The sequence below is a fragment of the Camelus dromedarius genome, chromosome 3, assembly GCF_036321535.1.
Source record: "Camelus dromedarius isolate mCamDro1 chromosome 3, mCamDro1.pat, whole genome shotgun sequence".
NCBI lineage: Eukaryota > Metazoa > Chordata > Mammalia > Artiodactyla > Camelidae > Camelus > Camelus dromedarius.
The window spans coordinates 116,120,533-116,143,325 of NC_087438.1; the positions used below are offsets into that span (position 1 = coordinate 116,120,533).

General features: G+C 37.9%; 2 protein-coding genes across 2 annotated transcripts; both read right to left on the reverse strand.

Annotated features, from left to right (window-relative positions):
- Window positions 1–1,073: 1,073 nt before the first annotated feature.
- Window positions 1,074–2,158, reverse strand: LOC105094157 (olfactory receptor 2T27). The gene has a single exon (XM_010986119.3). The coding sequence runs from the start codon at window positions 2,156–2,158 to the stop codon at window positions 1,223–1,225; it is 936 nt and encodes a 311-aa protein (XP_010984421.3). The 3' UTR covers window positions 1,074–1,222.
- An 11,887-nt stretch (window positions 2,159–14,045) lies between these two features.
- On the reverse strand, window positions 14,046–14,980 carry LOC105094156 (olfactory receptor 2T27-like). Its single transcript, XM_010986117.2, is given in 2 exon segments — window positions 14,046–14,797; window positions 14,800–14,980. Coding segments are annotated over 2 exon segments (933 nt in total).
- Window positions 14,981–22,793: the final 7,813 nt, after the last annotated feature.

Here is a 22,793-nt window from a genome sequence, read left to right on the forward strand (position 1 = left end):
CGGTTATATGTCAATTAAATCTAAATTTTAAAATTCGAAAAAATAAAATTAAAGACAAAATTCTTGGCATGTTGCTGGACACATCACCAAGTGATATTGTATCTGGAACCACCCATTAAAATCTGGGTTCTGTCACCCCACCAAGTCAAAAAGGTCCAGCAGGAGTCTCTCACAAGATGGAAATGGTCATTTGGGATCAGGCCAAAGCAGGACCAGAGGGTCCAGCCTGCAGGCACAGGTAGCCGAGGGAAAGGAGGAGAATGAAGGTGTTTTCTTCCCGCACTACATCAATTCCACTGGCTTAATAACTAATTACATCTTGAGTGAGGAGAGTTATGTAATTACATATAGCTATAAGATGCAAGAAGATTTACTAAAATTATTAAATTGAGACTATTCTTATAACTTAGAATGAGCAGGGTCTTTTCACTGGCTAAGGGGGACAAATCAGCTGTAATGATTTCCTGAGATTTCGTCCAAGGGTAGGAGAGAAATTTGGGGGACAGAACAGGTGTAAGAAGAGTACCTTACATTTTCCTGATGAATCCACCAAACCGCAGATGTTCAGCATACCAGTAGGATAAGGTTTCATTCTTCCCTTTTAAGGTAGCGTATGGGATTTGTATATATTTATAGTTATTATCGTAACTAATTATAGGAGCCAAATACACAATAAAACGAATTTATACTGAAGAGTATGAGCTTATAACACCTAACAAATATTTAAATAAGTTTTACCTCATCATCTGGTAGTTTAACATGCCCCTTTCCTTAACATTACAAAAGGTACCAGTTAATATTAATTTTAGACTTTGGAATTCATCTAACCCTGGTTCATAAAGTAATTTTTATTTATTGCATTTCAAATAATCTTGCTGCTTATAATACTAAGCCAACTCAAGGAAGCTGAGTTCATTTTGAGATCCAGATGTGGATTCTTATTTTAGTTGCAGAAAATGTCTAATAACTTCAGAGATTTCAGTCTAAATTTAATTAAAAGTACAAAATAATTTTATTAATATTTTCCTAACTTAATAATGCCCCAATGAAAAGTAAAGGAATCTCCACTGGATGCCTAGAAAATCACATATTTACATAGACCCGCAATCTTCTGGGCTTTCTGAAAATACACAACACCATTCTGGCATTTAAATTTTGACCCGTAGCTTTGCCCGTGGTCACAAGCATGTCCTTTTCACAGCTGGGAAGTACTGCTCGTCTACTAAGACGCCCCACATCTCCCCATCAGCTTCATAAGAGCGGCCACCACCTCCTTGTTCCTCAGGCTGTAGATGAGGGGGTTCAGCAAGGGGGTGAGGATGTTGCTGAAAACCGAGAGAGCCTGGTCCTGCTCTGGACTATGGGAGGAAGTGAAAGTCATGTAGATGAATATGTTGGGGCCAAAGAAGAGACTCACTGCAGTCAGGTGGGAAGAACAGGTGGCCAGGGCTTTTTTCCTGCCCTTCACAGAGTTCATACGGAGGACAGCGAGGAAGATGAGCGTGTAGGAGGCTGTGATGAGGCTGAAAGGCACGACAAGCAGGACAATGCTTGTAACCACCACCACTAACTGATACGCCGAGGTGTCTTCACAGGAAAGCCTAATGAGGACCGGGACCTCACAGAAGAAGTGGTGGATCTCCCTTGACCCACAGATGGGAAAATGCATGGGGTAGACCGTATGGATAAACGAACCTACAGAGCCTCCAATCCAACATGCAGCAACCATGTGCAGACAGACCCTGGGGCTCACGATGGTGGGATAACGCAGTGGGCTGCAGACAGCCACGTAGCGGTCATAAGCCATGAGAGTTAAGATGAGACATTCTGACATTCCCAACATCAGGAAGAAGAAACTCTGGGTTCCACAGCCAACCCATGATATGGTCTTTCTCCCAGTGAAGAAGTTAGAGGCCATCTTGGGGACGATGGTAGACGTTAATGTCAAGTCAATGAGGGAGAGTTGACTGAGGAGAATGTACATGGGCGTGTGGAGCCGAGAGTCTCCCCAAATCAAGACAATCAGAAGTACGTTTCCCAGGAAAACAAGGATGTAGATGAAGATGATCATGGAGTTGAGGAGAATGGCGTGCTGAAACCCAGGAAAGAGCCCCACAAGGATGAAATCAGTTGCTGATGACTCATTCCTACCCACCATGACAGGGCTGGGAGACAAATCAAATGGATTAGAACTGTTGACATTCAGCACAGGTCTTATATCCACATTGGACTCTTTAATATTTGCCATCCACTCATTAGAGGTATTTTATACGTATTGTTAAGCAACTACCTAAATGTTTCTTAAATATAGAGTATTGAAAAGAATGATCAACTTTAGTGCCTCCTAGCCTCTGTTGAGTTTATCTTTCTTTCCCTTTCTTCTTTCCTTCCGTCCCTCCTTCTTTGCTTCTTCCTATCCTTCCTTCCTTCCTTCCTTCCCTCCCTCCCTCCTTCCTTCCTTCCTTCCTTCTTCTCTCTCTTTGTTTTTAGTTAGAGAATCTTATAATAATGATGGGTCTACTTTCTACAAATATGAACATCAAAATGTACATATTATTTCTGATAGCCAGGGACCCTAATTATTAACACTTGTATATTTGGGCAAAAGAAGAAAGAAATATCAAAATAATTCACTCAATTTAGTGTTTAAAATTACAAATCAATTATTTAGCAAAATTTTAATGAAATATCCTACAGATCTACCTTTTGGCCAAGTGCCATGATGTCATAAATACAGTACTAGAAATTGCCAGAATTACATAATTGCCCTGGCTGGAAGCCACTGATACCCCCCTACTGTTGACCAAAGAAAGCTCACAGTTTTAGTCTAGAATTTTAGATCTTCCATGACTTGGACTCAAGAAACCTTATAAATCTTAATTTGTATTATTTTAAAACACATAACTCAAATTCCAGTCAAATGTGTAATCTCATTATCTCTCCACGTGACTTGCGTATTCACACATTTGCACTTTTGCTTTTATTTCTGCTCAGGGTTATCCCTCTCTCCTGCATTGTTGGAGCCTTTTTAAAGATGTCTTAAGGCTTATTCAAGTACAACCTCCGAAAATGGAAGAATAAGAGAGTTTTCTATCTACGCTCCTACATTCCTAATCACATCACACATAAAATTATGTATCATTGTAGCTGAGAGACAGTGTGGCTTGGAGTCTAAGAGGATTTATCAGGGGCTAGGCTACCTGAATTCAAAGTCTATCTGTATCATTTACTATCTCCGACTCCCTCTCCTCATCTTAAAATAAGGAAGTTAATCAAATGACCCCAAGGGGGCAGTCATGAGGCTCAGATGAGTTACTACTCTATACCTTTATTATAGTTTTCCATGTGTCCATGTTTCTCCTCAAATAACTCTTAAGATTTTAAGTGCTAAGGTCATGTTTTACATGTTTATATCTCAATAAAATCAGCAGAATAGCTTCGGCAGAGTATGTAGCCAGTGAATATTTATTAACCAGGAGGCTGAGCAAACTCCGTGGAGTTCAACAGTCCACATTTTGAAGCAGAATATATGACAGATAACATCACTGGACTTGCATTGCGGGTGAGAGCTAAAGTTATTTCCCTCCATGTCCTGTTTTTGAAACAGAGCACCCCTCTCCGGAATAAGACAATTGCTGCACACGTGGAAGTTTTTCCATACTCACTGGTATGAAATAACACAGACTTCAAAATACCTGGAAACCCTGTTCTCCGTTATTGGAGAAGGAAGTTCATTATGTAAAACAATGCCATCCTCTGGTTTAAGGTGATGGTTTATTTCTGAATATGTATATTCAGATTCTTTTTTTAACAAAAATATCAGTTAAGAAAAACTATGATTGTTCCTTTAGACACAAGTCTGCTACAATATAAAATATGAAGCTAATTATTAATCTTGTTCTGTTTCTAATGAGCAGGAAGTGTGGATCTTGCTAAACTTATATTCATATTACTTGAAGGAAACTGACAAATCAGTTCTTGAATAACTTTTGCCATTCATTTATTTTTCATTTTACACTCACTGAATGCTCATTCTACTCGGTGCCAAGAGAAGGCAACAGTGGGTTAGAACATGGGCTATATCTTCAATGAACTGAGTTCAGATATGAAATTATTTGTATCAACTAATCACAAAAGAGTGAAATAAATGCTAAAGCTAAGGCTCCTCTCAGGTGATATGTCAACACAAAAGAGAGAGCTGATATCTGAGTAAGATACGAGTGGACAATTAGGTAAGATTTAATTTGAGCTGTGTCTACCTTAGGACACAGCAACTCAAGTAAATTCAAAGATTGAGGCAACAAAGAGTTTGTTGTGGTTAAGAACATTGATTGATTGCTGGTGAAAGTCACATTGCATAAGTAAGTGAGAAACATTGGAATTTATATGCAAATTTCAATTCAATTATTTTGAACTATATTATAACTCTGAAAGTGTGCAGTTTTCACATTCCTGAATAACCTCATGGAATTCTTACCTGGATATTTGTAGTCTGCCACATAGCTTGCCTGCCATCTACTTCACTGAGCTGAGAAATCCAATTGTCTGTTGGTATTTTAAGTCTAACTCATCTGTCTGCAAAAAATACTTGATTTCTTTTGCTAGAATAAGGATAATCAAAGGACGTTCACCATAAGGTGTGTGTGAGGCATGGCACACTCAAAACATTCTAAGTGCCCCAAATCATCCACTATAATTATAATCACCAGTATCATCATTGCCACCCTGTTCCACAATTTGTTCTAGGTCTATTTTCCAACCTTCAATTACACAAGCCATAATATTTATGACTATGAGTGTTTAACTTAGAGAATGCAACTGGCAAAGAGTTTAAAAATGCGGAGGACAAAGTAAAGCATGCAATGTTTAAAATTTTTCAAGCTAAACATTAAAGAAGAAGCATCCACATGTATCTAATATATTTTCCTTAACATTTTCACTTAGTTTTTGTAAATATTTATTAAGTAATAATCAACTGCTTGAAAACAAACTATTAGTTGGGGTTTAGGAGGTAAAAACCTTGGATCATAGCACAGACAACAGACCATATCCTCTGAATAGAAAAATCATCTGTCACTTAATAAAGATTTCTGAATTATTTACCAAATTGTTCCCACAAAAATACACCTGTTTTTTCTAGTCAATTTAATGCAATGGAATAAGTATTTACTGAGTCAATTCTAAACATACTCCCTTGATTTCTTTAATATAGAAGATAAATCTACCAAAAAAGAGAAATGCAATTTTATATTAACTTATAAAATTTTATTTATTGACTTTTGCAAAATTTTTCCAAATTGTGACTATTACATCATTTAGGAACAGAATGTGCCCTTATTGTTAACATAATTCGAGGTTGTGTCTATGGGGTACATACAAGGCAGACAGAAATGACATCAGAACTCAGTCACCAAATAGCTCTTCTAAAACAACAGGATACAGTCAAGAAATTAACAAGAGATTAACTTGATTACTGACTCTAGGCACATTCTTGGGTATAACAGTTTTGAGTCTAAAAGTATAGTAATTCTTATTCTCAAACGTTTTACTTAACATCATAAGTAACACCTGATCCATATTATGCTGGGTTTGATCAGGCAACAGTATTTATGACCTGTTATTTAACTGATATGATTCTTGCAGATAGTCAAACAGAAATGTAACTCTATGTAGCTTTCCCCTAGACCTGGATCCTGGGAAACTTACAGAATATACGCCTAAGACTGTCAGATTTTTATTTTCCTTTTACAATAACCAAAGTCTGACATTTGTGAGACTTAGCAATAAGTATTAGGTTTCTCTATAAAATTTCCATCGCCAGGCAAAATTCAAGAAACTTAGGTTTTCTTTTATTTGTTTGTTCGTTTTTTCCAGTTTGGTATCTACCTTATATTCTGTTTATCTCTGGTCACCTCTGCCTCTTGGAATTGCTGGTAACTTCCAGATTTTCTGTGACTAGGCACACTGTCTCACCATGCAGCATTAGACCTTTTTTTCTGCATAGAAAAATAAAACCAATTGGCTTGATGTTGATGGAGAATCAAACATTTTAGAAATGAGCCCAGTGACCATGATTCTATAATACTATGTATATTAAATACTGGTTGGTATATCCGCTAAGATCTAACTTGTTAGGTTGCTCAGTAATTTTCCATCAAGGGTCTGGAGACCTTTGCAGTGAATGACTTAGGGGAACACAGTCCCCAGACCTTAATTAACCTTGATCTCCAACCGTAATTGCGAACCTTAAAAATTAACTGGTAAAAGTTTAAATTGTATGAAAAAATATTCCTCATCATAGAAAATATTCAGATATTTTCAAGTGTTTTCAGATGAAACACCACGGAGTAAATGACCAAGTGCCATCAGGGACGTGAGATCTGCCCTATACTAAACTTCAAAAGTAAAAGGAGAGTTTAATATGCAATATCTTCACATTTAATTCACCTTTCCCAAAAAACTTCCTCCAATTTGTGCATGATTCTTTTTTAAAAATATGTCTTACAAAAATTTTCTTTTTGTAGCAGCTTGATCATTATATGACTTCGTTCTAACATACTGACACAATATAAATAAAATTAACTTTGCAGTCAGACAGACCTAAATTAAAAGGTCATCTTGCCAACATTTTAACTACAAGTTTTATTCAAGTAACTTAAATCTCTGAGTTTTTGTTATATTGTCTGTCAATGTGGGAATAATAACATTTGTCTTACTAGATTGTGGGGTTTTTTTTTAAACATTTTTTATTGACTTATAATCATTTTACAATGTTGTGTCAAATTCCAGTGTAGAGCACAATTTTTCAATTATACATGCACATATATATATTCATTGTCACATTTTTTTCTCTGTGAGCTACCATAAGATCTAGATTGTGTTTTATATAACGTATTTGGTTAAAAAAAAAATAGAGTCCTTTGTAATGTTCCTCAGCAAGTCGATGTGGTGTATTCTCTTGGTTACTCATTACTTGGTTTGAGGATGTTTCCTTTTGTATACCTTTAGGCTAACACTCAGCATCTGAAGAAAGTCTCCTTTTTCTAAAGCAGTACGATTGACCCGGAGTGAATATTTGCCCATAAATACCCAAATACATTTGCAAAATAATTAGCATTAACAGACAGTTGTGTTTTTCTTTTTTTGATATTCAGTTCAATTCTTTAAAAAAAAAACAACAGAGAATTATCAAAGAAAATTTAAAAATCAGGCAAATATATTACAGAAAAAAGTTGGAAAAATTAAGTATGTTAGTAAAAAACCTTTGTTCTAAATATTTTCAGCTCCTCCTTCACACATGTGACTCTCAAAAGAGTTGGAAATAAAAGCGTAATATTTTGTTTTGTTAATAAAATGCAATAAGAATGCAATATGTAGTATCTTAGCAATGTCAACTATTTGCATATAAATTAATAAGTGTTTAATTTGTACAAGCTGTGGGGACAAACATACCGTACACTACTGATTGAATTTTTGAGCAAAATCCCTGTCTTGTTATATTGCATTATTTACTTGTATACACTCCCCTGTTATAATGCACCTTTTTAAGGACAAAGACAACACCAATTTATCTTTATATCGTCTACATTTGGAGTCAGCAAACTACCAACAAATCTGGCTTGCTGCTTCTATCTGTGTGGCCTATGAGCTAAGAAAATTATATAAAATCCAAACTTCAGTGTCCAGAAGTAAGATTTATTAGAATACATTAACATTAATTTATATATTAGGGACAGCTGCTTCTTTACCTGCAGAGTCGGTTAGTTGTAACATAGACCCTGTGGTCCACAAAAAGCCTCAAATATTAAAAATCTGGCCCTTTAAAAAAAGTTTGCCAATTTCTAGTCTTTGTTATCTTGCACTTTATATGTTATAAATAACTGTTCTGTGAATTTGAAAGGTGATACAACATTATATTTAACTTTATTCTCCCTTTCAAGGATAAAAGAATAAGGAGGCTGGTGATATTCCCTGACATGTTGCATCCAAATGTGATACTTTTGATGCGAGAAATAACCACAGTCTTAAGTATTGTTATGTGGCCGTTAATCTTGCAAATGTGTTCTTTTTAACCCTCACCAATAAACAGGATCAAAAACTACTCAGTTGTTATGTGGGAAGTATACAGTAGTCCATACTCACAGTCTTGCTGTAGGGCAGTGTCATAACCCACCAGATCAAATGTTGCTAGAGGTGAGAGATGAATATAAAAATGGGTAACAGCCAGACTATATATTCAAATAGAACTCCTTCAGCAACCAGCCCAGGAAGCCAACCTACACTCCATAGTAACCAGTCCCAGAAATCAAGTGATAACCCAACAGCAATTGGCCCAAGCAGTCAAGACTTGATTAATAGTTATCAGTCTCCTCAGTTTTTGTGCTCATTTCCAGCCTCAGGCCGACTGGAAGAAGTCAAATCTCATCTCCTAATTAATCACATAGGACACCCTGTTTTTAGTTAGCCTGTTTACAGTGTCCTCAAGTCAACACTCTCCGTTACAGCATGCCTGACATTTTGCTTTTTTTGTTTTTGCACCATACAGCTTTCCCAATCCTCTGCCTGCCTTTGATTCTCTGCCAAATACAAGTGACAGTGGCTGATTCCCTTGCTGTAAAAGAGCTGAATAAATATTCTTTGCTTTCTCTCATTTGTGGTATCTTCATTTATTTCCACAGAGGTCAACAGAAATGTTGAGTAAGGACCCTTAGACAAGGACTGGAGGAGAGTCACAATTCAGAACCCTAGGATTTTAAAGAGGTCCGTGTCTTCTACAGCAGAGAATATCTTATTGTTTGAAACACAACCTACTGTCAGAAACTGAACACTTGTCCATGGGACAACAAGTGACTTTGCAACAGGAATTGCCCATTCTGAGCTGTTATTTTCAGGTGGATTGAATCATGAGGTCAACCAGATGTAGGAGCAACCTAACATATGATGGAAATAAGATTCAGAAATTGACTTAATCATATTCTGAGATTATAAGCAATATCCATGAGCGGTAGCCTACTCTGTCTTCAAAGAAATCTACTTTTGTTGAAACAATGCCTCTTCCAAAGCTCAGACATACCCCTTCATATAAGATCAAAGTAAGGAAGAAGCAAAAATGAGAACCTAGTTCACTGATGCATTGGCTCATTACATTGGTTTAGTAAAAAAGGGGCTTTCACTACACTATGATCCCATTTTTAGTGTGAGAAAAATCTTTCCTCAGGGCAGAGGTTTATTAACTCCATATGGGGGGAGAAATGGACTGAGTTAAGGACATACATGAACTCACAAGCAGTAGTTAGTGGTTTGGCTAGTTGTTTAGTGGCCTGAAGAAGCATAATTGGGTAATCAAGAACAAGCAAACCTATGGAAGGGGCATGAAGCACGAATGGACCCATTAAGATTGGAATAAAGAGGGCACAGCTTTATATCTCATATCAGTGTCACCATAGGTCACCCATCATCGAATGGACACTGATCAAAAAGGTGGACAGAATGACTGATCCAGTAGAGGACCTGCTTCCAGAAGGATGGAGCATCCAAAATGCACATTCAGTAAGCAATCAAACAACAAATGGCCCAGTTCAATTCTCATAACTGATATAAGAACTCTGCCCCCAATCAGAGTTATCTTTGGTGTATTATATGGGTAGACTCCTTCTTTGGGGAAAAGATGATAACATGATAGCTGGTGATAAATGATCATCCTGTGAATTTCTCTAAAGCTGGAGGATGACTCTACATTGACCACCTTGGTCTATTATTTCAAGTGTGGAAGAATCATATCAGGGATAAAGGAAAACCTGACCTCAAATTTCAGTTAAAGGATTGATTACTTAAATTCTAGACTACAAATATAATGTCCTTCTTTAATAATTAATCAACTATGAAGCACATTCATTTATTTTTAGGGCTCTACTGATTAATTAGGAAAGCTCACACAAGTTGAAGTGTCTTCACATTAAAGGACTTTGTCTTTCCTGGGAGTTAGAAAGTTAAATTTTAGTCTCTGGCACATTTACATGCCTATTCTATTTTTCACTCTTACTAAAAATATTTGGAACATATTTATTGGAGGTTCACATCAATTAGATCAAGTTATTGTCATTGAAGACCTATTGCTGAATCCAGCAGCCGTCAGTAGTCTTTGTTAGCAGCCAATCTAGTGCTTACATAACAGGACCATGAATGGAGTGATCAGGATGCAAGGAAGCAAGGCATGCACGGTTCATTAGCATGGATACCCTTGAGCCAAAGCCAATCCTATGCTGATTATTTATGCTGTCAACAGTAGAAGCCAATGCTGAATCCTCAGGATGACCAATCAGCCATTTTGTCGCAAATTGATACATGGCTGCACTACCCCAGAGAAGGCAATGATGCTTATGGAATCGGCATCTATGCTTATGTGTTTGATTTTTATTTCTGCAGTACCTCCTCCAGTACCTCTTTAAGAGTTTGCACAGTACTTTATTGAGAAATATCGGATCTTACATTAACTTTTGCCTCAAGCAAAGGTGTCTATTTCATGGTGATGGACGTGTGGCAGTAGGTGCATGACCAACCACATGATCCACTCATCCTACCATATGCGATTTCATCTGGAAGCTGCTGACCTGATAGAACAATGAAATGCCTTTTAAAGCTTCATCTAAGATTCTAGCTGAATGGCAACCAGATGGGGTGTTGTCCTCCAAGATGTGGTACATATACTGAATCAAGGGTTATTCCATGGTGCTCTAACACAACACCTGGAATGTATCAGTGCAGGAGCCAAAGAGGTGATTGCTCCCTCCTGCCATCATTCCATCACTTGTGGAATTTATGCTTCCCATTCTCTCAAACTGAGGTTCTGTTAAATTGTAGGTCCTAGACTTGGGGTGTGACTTCAGAAGTTACTCCTGGGAGCAACCATTGGCCAAAGGGGACTGGGACTAGTGGGGAAATTCTTCTTTCTACTGATCTTCATTTAGATAATTCTGGGAGGTAATTTCTATGCTTCTTAGGAATCCCAGCAAAATTGTCCTCCAGTGACACACATCGACAGCCTTGATATGAAAACCCTGTATTCCCCCCTGCTTCTCTATGCCGTTCTCCCTACTCTGACACTCTTGCTTCCTGAGGCAATCTCCCAAGTCCCTGTATCAGGCTCTTTTCAGGAGAACTCAAGGGGAGAGATTCTTCAAATCTATTTGCCACCACTCTCTCCCTCTCCTATTAGTGATGATCACATAGGCCTTTATGGCAGACTTTAATCCTCTAAATCCTTTCCAATGCCTAGAATCCCCTGCATTCTATTTATTATCATGACATACATTTTCTGTCTACTTGATTTGGTTGCTCCCTATCTTTCACATTTCAGCTTAAAAAAAATCTTCCCCAGAGAAGTCTTGCCTGACTCCCTAATATACATTAAACTTGCAAGTCTGCCCATCCCAACATTAAAATAAAACCCAGATTTACATGTGCTTTATGGGACTTTTGTTTGTAATCTTCTAACACAGTTCCTGGCACAAAATATGCCTACAATATATAGTATTTAATTTGATGATTATGAGTGGTAAATCCTTAATAGTAACAACTGCTCAGTAGAGAAATGTATCTTAGTTCTTATTTCCCTTACTTAAAGCTGGCACTTAACGTGGTTAGGATGTGCTAAAAATCACTATTGTAGGGAGCCATAAAATCGATGATGTTTGGATTCTAATTAGAATATTTTTGCAATTATTTCAGCTGATAAGTACATTATGAATACAACAAAGTATTACTGGGATGCTATCAACACAAAACAACTTTTAAAAATTATTTTTATGAGATGATAGCAGAATTGAGAAGTAGCAAACAGTGAGAAAACAGTTTTAAATATATTTTTTCATGGGCAATGAATTAACTGGTTGAGATTCAATCTGGTTGCTGCCTGTATATTTTTCAAAAATATTTTCAAAGCAATTATGTAATTTCCCTCTGATTGTACCTTGCTTTTGCGGAGTTGGTCCCTTTTAGAGCTTCTCCCTTTCAATAACTGAGAGTATATGTGTTATTCTGCTGCTTAACTGTTTTACTGAAACCAGTGACTACATTATTGGCTCCTTGTGCCAAGACATAATACACAATCATTTTGCTAAGTGTCCACCAAAACCACTTGCTTTTCCTCTGGGGACACGGCCAGAGGATATTTCTCAGCCTTCCTTTCTGAGGTGTTGTACAGAAGACCAGATTCGGACTGTGGGTGGACATGATGCTTGCCACTCCCTGGCCCTTAGGACCCTCTCAGACACTCCTGCCCTCTGTTTGCTGGCTGTACATTAATGCCCAGTCTCAGAAACCACATGTTGATGACAGAGCCTCCATCAGCCTGGATCCCTGAGTGACTGCAAAAAGCAGAACGATATACCCCACCAATCTCTATCGATTCGACTTTCATGAGCAAAATAGAAACCTTTATTGCATTAAGGAACTAACATTTGGGAAGCATCTCTGTTATATCAGCTAGCATTCCCTTTTCCTAATACTCATTCTCTCTGGGTCTTGAGGAATCATTAGAATTTTCTCCTAGCGTATCAAGACACAGTTTCTTTGCTTTGCCTAAGTATTGTCACAAGATCCTGATAGAGTGATGAGCTCCAATCTACTAACAAAGCACCGCACTGCCCTCGTCTCTCTTCTCTCTCCCTCGCCTTCACCCCCAACCTTTTCTCACGGGAAGTAGGGTGGGATGGGAAGCCCATGTCTCCAAAAATATATTATTTATGCCTGTCCTTTACCTGAGGATTATTGGCATGTTCTGCCCAATTTATGCCTTCATCATGCTGTGCTGTGCCAATGTGGGGAGGGAAGTGGGAGCCATCTGCCCAGTAAGAATTCTCTTCAGTTTGTGTTTGGTTCAAAAACTGCCACACGATGCCATATTGCCTGGGATGGTAGCACATTTACAATGAAGAAAGAAACAATCCACCCTTTTTTAAAGTCAAGTTCTAGTATATCTGGAAGCTGTTGAGTCTACAATAGGTACCCCTTAATTCATTTAATAGACATTTATACAATGCATACTACGTACTGTATATCAAACCTTTTAAGAGACTGGGGCTACAGCAGTGAACAGGACAGGAAAAATCCCTACCCTGATGGGGTCTACTTTTGGTAGGGATAAATATGATGAAGAAATAAACACATCAATGCTGTACCAGATGGTAACAATCAGTAAGAAGAAAAAAATTGGCAGGGAAAAGGGATGTAAAATATTGGAAGAAGATTAAAATTTTAGATACGGCGACCTGGACTTTTGAATAGGTACCCAAAGGAAGTGAAGGGGAAAGCATTCTAGTTTAAGGGAAGAGGGGAGGAGGAAGTGGGCTGGTGATATACACTTAACCCATCTTGTGCTCACTGTAGCTGGAGTGGAGCAAAGGAGAGAAAGAGAGTAGGAGGCGAGTTTAGAGGACTAAGTGTGCATTGTATGCTAGCACATCTGTGACAAATTCTAGTGTAACCATGAGGTCAGAGTGAAACTTTATTAGACTGAACAAAAGTATGAAATAAAGGCAATAGATAATTGTTCCTTAATAATTGTCAAAGTATTGAATGTGCGTTTCACTCAGTCAAAAGATATATCATTAATCTGGAGAAAACAGTTCTTCCTGGAGAAAGTGAATGTCCCTGTCTTCCTCCTTTGTTCTACTCTCAGACCAGGCGGATAGTCAGTCAGAAATTAGAATAAGCAGTCCCAGCTTTCTCTGTCTCTGTGATGCTAGAAAACAGAGTGACAAGAACCTTCATCCACTGTTGTGGGTGGATTATAAGAAAGAATATACATGCTTTCATCTACTTGCTACCAAAGTCTTTTTTCTCCAAATGTTTCTATGTGGTATGCGTTGTATAATGAACCCAATTATTTCGTTTCAAACACAATAAGGTAACTGGAGATTCAATGACCCATGCCTAAAATAATCTGTTTTCCTAAATAGGAATTCTGCGTCGATGAAGAAATATGGAAGCCGGGAGCCTTGACTGCCACGTTGAAACTAATTTTTATGGCAGTGATATTTCTTAAACTACTTGGATAAGAGGTTCTTCCTCAAGACCTTCCTCAGAGCCCGCACCACCTCCTTGTTCCTCACGCTGTATATAAGGGGGTTCAGCATAGAAGTAAGTATAGTATAGAACACAGAAACACCTTGATCCAGTGCTGGGGTGTGGGAGGAGCCAGGGGTCATGTACACCACCATGCCTGGCGCCAGGTAGAGACTCACCACCATCAGGTGAGACGCGCACGTGGCCAGGGCTTTGTTCCTTCCCTCAGGAGAGTTCATCCTGAGAACAGTGAGGAAGATTCGAATGTAGGAGGCCATTATGAGGCTAAAGGGGATGAGGATAAATACAATACTTACCACAAACACTACCATCTCATAATCTGAAGTGTCCTCACAGGATAGCTTCAGGATGGCTGGCATCTCGCAGAAGAAGTGGTTTATCTCCGTCAGACCACAAACCGGGAAGTGCATGGTGTAGATGGTTTGAGTGAGTGAATTCAGAGCACCCCCAGCCCATGAGGCCACAGCCATTAGCACACAAACCTTAGAGGTCATGGTGACTGTGTAGCGCAGCGGGTTACAGACAGCCACAAATCGGTCATAGGACGTGAGGGTTAGAAGGATACACTCGGCACCACCTAGACTCAGGCAGAAGAACGTTTGGACACCACAGCCAATGAAAGAGATGCTGTGCTGCCCTGAATAATGGTTGATGACCATCTTAGGAACCGAACTGGAGTTGCGGAGCAAGTCGACGAGGGAGAGCTGGCTAAGAAGTACATAGGAGTGTGGAGGTGGGCATCTACCCAGATCAGGAAGATGAGGACAGAGTTCCCTGTGAGGACGATAATGTAGACCAGAAGGATGAGGTAGACCAGGAGGCTGGCGTGTCGGAGCTCAGGGAAGAGGCCCGAGAGGATGAAATCTGTGGTGGATGCGTTATTTCTTTTTGTCATATCTCAGCCTCCTCTGTGGCAGCTGATGTGTGGTAGGAGAAGAACACAGGCCATCTGTTAAATCCGATGCCCAGTTATCAGCCTTTATTTTTCAATGAGCTTTTTTCCTATCCATTCTTTTTACATCTTAGCAGATGAAAATGATATTTAAAACACCTTGAGGTGCTTCTGGGTTGGTGAACATGTGGAGATTTGGGGAGAGTGGCAAATTCAAATAGGGCACGGAACGTCCACACCCTTCCTCACATATCATGCCACACACATCTCTTCCATCTGGATGTTCATCTGTATCCTTTATCACATCCTTTTATGATAAACCAGTAATCTGGTTTTAAAAATGAGGTTTACTAATCTTAAACTTATTTTTTTGAAAAATACTAAACGCTTATCATTTCATTCCACTATTTAGAAATTGCTTCATATCTACACAGTTATAGTACTTGGCCAAGAATTAAAAATCCATTATTTGGAATTTCCTGGCACAATGAGGCTCCATATTTTTGTCTCCTTTTGGTTTTTGACTTACCAGTGGGAACATTTCTCCAAATGTCTCAAATAGATCCTCTTCTCCTCTGTCTATATTATCTCCTTTGTCAATCTTTTGTGGCCCCCAAAGGTCAGGACCTGCTGCATATTTTACATGACAAGTGAAAATGGAGTGCCCTTTGTTCAAAATTAATAAAAATTTCAACACAGCAACATCAGAGCATTAAACCACGCATGAGGTCTTGCTAATTACAGAACGTAGTATGGTTGCATGAATGAAACTGATTTCATTCACTCCTGATTTCACAGGATCAAGCTCTCAGAACCACATGTTAAACTGGCCTCCTCTAAGCTCATTTCTGTGTTTCCAACCACTTCTTAAACATCTTCACCACATAACCCTGCCAACACTTCTGATTCATCAATGCCCAAACTGAACTCAACATCCATCTCTTACTATTTGACTATTTCTGCCATCACCTTCCCTTTAACACAAACACGCAGGCTTATAACCTTGAGAACACTTTTGATTTCCTTTCCGTCTATATTTCATTACTTACTTGGCCTTGCTGTATTAATGTCTCTCAGACTCTTCCCTCTTTTCCAAACATATTATTTCATTCAATTCTAAGCCTTCAGTGCCCCGTCTCCTGACTGTTCAATCTCATTTTCCTTCAAGCCATAATCATCTTAAGTCATAGCTGTTATTAAGTTACTCTCGAGATCAACTTCTGAGATATTCTCCATAAGTGAGTGAATTAAGCTCAGTGCTGTTTATATTGGCATTTAGATGCTCAAAAAGTTTGTCACTAATTTACGAGGTCAATTTTTTTTTGTACTATAATAAATTGTCCCCTTATAACAACTTAAACCACAATCTCATGAAATGTCACAGCTGTCAATCTCCATGCATTTACTTATAGTTTCCTTTTTGTTTAGGCCAATCCCTCTCCAATACAACCTGTATCAAATCCTTCCCATCATTTAATTTCCTGATATTTGTCAGCACCTCACTGACGTCATCTCAAAACTCTCTACATCCCCTGCCAAATCAAAAAGCAGTCTCTTCCGCCTCTAAATTTTGGCAGCACACGTTAATCTGTCCCGTCAGTGGTACATAACAGATTTTACCTACCCTTTTAAATATTTGATTCCCCTTGAATTGCAGCAGTTTGTAATAGAAAAGTAACATATATATATTAATCTTTCAATACAATTTAATAGGGTGGATCATAAAATGGATGAGTGTAGTAGAAAGTGTTGGAATGTAGACATTTCAAGATTATTATGTCCCTGCTATTTTGTGAACTTAATTAAAGTCAAAAGCTGTTGCATAGCAAAGGAAATCATTGACAAAATGAAAAAACAACCTACTGAATGGGAGAAAATATTTCCAAATGACATGATCGATAAGGGATTACCATCCAACATATATAAAGAGCTCATACAACTCAACATCAAAAAATGAAAGGTTACTTTGACAAGCTCAGTTCTCAGGAGTTATGTCTGCCTGCTGTCAGAGATCATTCAAATCTAGAGTTAAAATAACTTATGGAAAAAGGAGTTGAGCAAGGATTGGGAGGAGAAAGAGAAGGAGGTGGAAGTGGAGTTAAAAGAAGTAAAAGAAGATGAGGAGGAGGAGGAAAAAGAAGTTAGAAAAAGTCAAGGAGAGAGAAGAGAAAAAAATTGTCAATGAAATAATGCCCAATTTTATTCTTTTGTGGCATTGTCAGCACATACCATAGATGCTAATACTATGAAAACTCTGGGCCACTTTGGATGCTTCTCAGGACCTGGGTCTCTCTACTCAATATTCAGTATCATTTATGTAAATCAATCAACTGGTTAATTAAATGTTCACTTTAACAAATTGTCTTTATGGTTCTTTGTCATAATCAAAATATAGTTTGTGAGAAATGTGTTTCTTCTAATGATAGTGAATTAGATTCAGAGAATCTATTTTCTCAATCACAAAAATGTTAAGTTATAGAATCAGAACGCTCACTGTGACAAAATCTTACTACTTTTTAATGACTTAATTGTACCTTTTAATCAAGAAATCAGAGCTTTCCACGAGGAGAGTTGGAGTTGGTGCTGAGCTAGATAAATACACGCACTCAGATCTTCCAGGTGGGTGAGAGTTATTATTCATCCACTTAATTCCAACTGTCAACCTGCTTCCAAGCTTAGCACTAGAACTGGACCAAATCCTGGAATCCCGCAGCCAGATCCTATTTCCAAAAGCAGTAGATACAACGTTTCCAGTTTGCCTAACTCTTTAGAACTAGAATGTGTTGTTGAAATCACTGCCCATTTATCACCAACAAATAGAAAAGAAGTCCCCTGCTCTTGGGTCGCTACTTTTTCACTGAGGTTAATTCCTGTTGGTCATTTTATACCATAGGAACAGGAAAACAGGCGGGTGAGGCACGTTAGAAATGGAGAATAAGTGAATAATGCAATTGATGAGGAAGAGGAGGAAGGAAGAAGAGGAGAGAAGTAACTGGGCTCATACCAAACATTTCTACCCTGAGCATCAGTGGCCTGTGTGTCCTCTCTATAGAATCCTATGATGCTTATCACCCAGCTGCTTCTGGAGGAAAACATGTTTAGAACACTTCCCTGAGCCTCATCCAGAGCTGAGTTCCTCCCCGAATCATCTTAATCCCCACTGGAGGGAAAGCAGAGTAAGGGGTGGGGCTGATGCAGAGAGATTCTTCTCACTATTCCATCGTGTAGAGATGGCTCCTGGAGCCTGGTGCCATGGGAGACCTAACCTAATGGGACCAGAGAATGAGGTGGGACATAGGACATTTACCGGCACTGTGGAAGTCATCCAATCCAACTTCCCACCAAAGAATGCAATCTTTGCAACAACAGACCCAAGAAAGCAAATGGCAAGAATTGGTTTACCAAGCATTAAGCAGTACCTCCTAAAGATGCTGCAAATATTAATTTGAGAAATAGGTTCATAATGTCAGGATTAGTTTCATTTTTTGGTGAAGCAAAACAGAGGCACAGCCAGGTATATAATTTCCCATACAGCTATCAGGGAGCAGAGTCAGGTTTCAGATCAGGTCCATGGGCGGCTCTGCAGACTGGATCTACTGCCTGTCAAATGCCATAGAGCAGCTCAAGAGTGTTATCCTTCTTATAAACTGCTTTCACGATGGCCCACAATGAGTAGGGACACCTGAGTGCTGAGAACAAGAGGATGGGGAATTGAGGTGCTGGAAAGGTGAAATGTGCTACAGGTCGGTTAGAAATGGCACAGATAGCGATAGTGATGTCAGCTGAGCAGAAAGAGGATGGTGCAAATGGGCAAAGCACTGAAGTGAGACGGAAAAAAATGAGAGGCTGCAGAAATGTTGATAAGGGGCCTTGACAGGTGGCTGAAGGAAGGAATGATTGCGCCTGATAATGTAAGGAAGTATTAGTTTCTTAATATTTCTAAAGAAGCTAACAGTTTTCAAACAGTCCTTTGTAATAAATCATTATTCTCACCTTTTTTCAGTTTTAATTTCTATCTATGCATCTGTCTCCACCACTAGTCCATAAGTTTCTTGAGTGCAGTGACCACATCTCAATTATCTCGATAAACTCCGTATTTAATATTATTCCTGGAACATCAAAGATGCTAGTAAATGACTGAAAAATGAATAAACCACAACTCTATGAAGAAAATAATATTATTATCTCTACCTTTCAGACAAGGCAATTGATGCTGAAAGATTCAGATATTTGCCCAAGTTTTCACAAGTATGCGACACATCCTGAGTCCCTGTTTTGTCATGTCATGGTTCTATTTTTCATCTCTATTTCCAGAACATTGAGCAGGTAATGAGAACACCAGAAGTGTGGCCCAAGGTATATTTGTGCTGTCAAGGTGACCTCACATGACTCATTCGTTGCTATGCAGTAAAATATAGCCTGAGAAAAAGATAAACTAGACGGTGTCCATATCTTTTTAGAGCTTTAATTATGAAAACACTCTAACAGACATCAAAAGTGGCAGGAGTCTTTTTTTTTTGTAAAGGTATAGCTACTTAGAGAGGGGCTGAAAATAAAGTACAGGTTGATTGACTATTATTACAGCAGTTCACAAATTTCTGCCTCTGTCCCCAAGCCCCAACTCAGTTGTCTGTGTCTGATGACCGGAATTTCATGCATCACAGGATGCTTATAATGATTTTTAAAAATGCCAAGAAAATGACCAACCTCAGGAGACTGTTGTAGCAAGTTCATAACCTTTTAAGCTATTCAAGTCCTGCCAATCTTTTTTTTTTTTTTCCTTATAAATGTTGGTTTTCAGAATGTTGTTCACTGGGTGGTGACTATTCTCACAAGGAGACACTTTGTGCCTCTAAGGAATAAAAACATACGCAGCTAATGTGATATTGACAGAGATCAACGCATCTTCACTTCTACTGGTTTGCAGGCTTGGCCCTGGGGCCGGTTTGTGCCTCCAGAATAAACTGAAGGTTAAATACGAGCTGGGTTTCAGGGAGACTGAGTCAGGTGTTGCATAACAGGAAGCCAGCCTCCTTCATGCTGGTGAATTAAGAGTGGCTCAGAGCCTCATTTTAGATGCCCTGTGGGATTTCTGTCTTTTCACTTTAATTAACAGAATCTTCCAATTGCCTGAACTGTCAGAACTTCTCAAAGGAGTATCGAAAGGAAAACAGCCTCCTTTTTCCCCCACAGGACACTGGAAAATATACACAATATCGCCTCCCTTGGGACTCCAAGCCTGTAGTCACCTCCAGGATTCCCTCGGGTTTTGTTCCTTGCTGATAAGCAGAAGACCTAATGAATTCCCTTTTCAGAGCAATGTATGTCCACTTTGAGAAACAAGAAAAATCTCAGATAAACAGTCCAAATATGTATTTAAAGAATATAGAAAAAAAGAACAAACAAAACCCCAAATTAGTAGAAGGAAGGAAATAATAAAGATCAGAGCAAAAATAATTGAAATAGAAACCAAACAAAACAAGAGAAAAAAAATCAATTAAACTAAGAGCTGGTTATTTTAAAGGGTAAATAGAATTAATACACCTTTAGCCAGACAAACCAAGAGAAAAAGAGAGCCCAAATAAATAAAACCAGAGATCAAAAAGGAGTAATTACAGTTGACACCACAGAAATAGAAATGATCAGAAGAGGACACTATGAACAATTATATACCAACACATTAGACAACCTGGAAGACTGAATAAAGATCTTGAAATAGAATCTTCTGAGACTGAATAAAAACCTGAATAGATCAATAATCAGTAACAAATTTGAATCAGTAATCAAAAAATTCCCGAGAAACAAAAGTTCAGGCCCAGATGGCTGCAGAGGTGATTCTACCAAATATTTTAAAAAGAGTTAATACCTGTCTTCAAATTATTCCAAAAAATAGTAAGAGGAAGAAACACTTTCAAATTAATTTTATGAAGCCAGCATTATCCTGATACCAAAACTAGACTAAGATGAACATCAAAAAAGAAAAAAAAAGAAAGAAAATTATAGGCTAATACCCCTGATGAACGTAGATGGAAAAAAATCCTCAAAAAATGTTAGCAAACTAAAATCACCAAAGTACTAAAATGATAACAAGCCATGATCAAATGGGGCATACAAATGGCCAATAGACACATGAAAAAATGCTCAGTATCATTATCAGAGAAATGCAAATCAAAACTACAATGAGGTATCACCTCACACCAGTCAGAATGGCCATCATTCAAAAGTCCACAAACAATAAATGCTGGAGAGGCTGTGGAGAAAAGGGAACCCTCCTACACTGTTGGTGAGAATGTAGTTTGGTGCAACCACTGTGGAAAACAGTATGGAGATTCCTCAAAAAACTAAAAGTAGACTTACTATATAATCCAGCAATTCCACTCCTGGCATATATCTGAAGAGAACCTTAATTCAAAAAGATACATGCACCCCAATGTTCATAGCAGCACTACATATAGTAGTCAAGACATGGAAACAACCTAAATGTCCATCAACAGATGGCTGGATAAAGAAGCTGTGATATACTCATACAATGGAATACTACGCAGCCATAAAAAAGAATAAAATAATTCCATTTGTTGCAATATGGATGGACCTGGAGATTGTTATATTAAGTGAAGTAAGCCAGAAAGAGAAAGACAAATACCATATGACATCACTTATATGTGAAATAAAAATATCACACAAATGAACTTATTTACTAAACAGAATCAGACTCATCAGACTCACAGACACAGAAAACAAACTTATGGGTACCAAAGTGGAAAGCAGATGAGGGAGGAACAAATTAGAAGTTTGGAATTAGCAGATACAAAATACTATATATATAACAGATAAGCAACAGGGTGTTACGGTATGACACAGAGAACTATACTCACTATCCTGTGATAAACCATAATGGGAAAGAATATGAAAAAGAATATGTATATATATGTAAAGCTGAATCACTTTGCTGTACACCAGAAACTTACACAATACTATAAATCAACTATAATTTAATAAAAATTTTTTAAAAGAATAAAGATATTAAACAATCTAATTTTCACCTCGAAGAACTAGAAAAAAAGAAAAAGCAAAGGTGAGGAAAGTAACAAAATAATAAAGATGAGACAAAAATAACTAAAATACAGACTAGTAATCCTGTATAAAAGATCAAGGATGGCAAAAATTGTGTCTTTTAAAGATAAAAATTGAAAAATCTCTGGTTGAATCATGCAAAAAAATATAAGAGGATTCAAATAAAAAAGCAGAGATTAAAGAAGAGATATTGCAAGTGAAGTAACAGAAATTCAAATGATCAAAACAGACTACTATGAACAATTATATGCCAACATATTGGAAAATCCAGAAAAGAATGGATAAATTCCTACAAAAATACAACCTACCAAGACTGAATCATGAAGAATTAGAAAATACGGACAAATAATGAATAAAAAGATTGAATCAGTAATCAAAACAAAACAAAATAAAGCAAAAAAAGCCCATGAGCAGATGGCTTTATGGGTGAATTCTACAAAATATTTAAAGAAGAATTAATACCAATTCTTAAATTATTTGAAAAGTGAAAGAAGGGAACACTTCCAAACTTATTTTGTGAGGCCAGCATTATCCTGATAGCAAGGCCAGATGAGGACGGTATAAGAAAAAAAATTATAACCAATATCTCAGATGAAGATAGATACAAAAATCATCAAAAACATACCAACAAACAAAATCCAACAGTACATTAAAAGAATCATATGGCATTATAAAGTGGGATTAATTCCTGGGATACCGGGATAGTTCAACACATAAAAATCAATGTTTATTGATTTGCTAC

What these genes read in the sequence shown, in the direction of transcription:
- LOC105094157 (XM_010986119.3), bottom strand. Translation starts at nt 2,158, where the DNA reads ATGGTGGGTAGGAATGAGTCATCAGCAACTGATTTCATCCTTGTGGGG.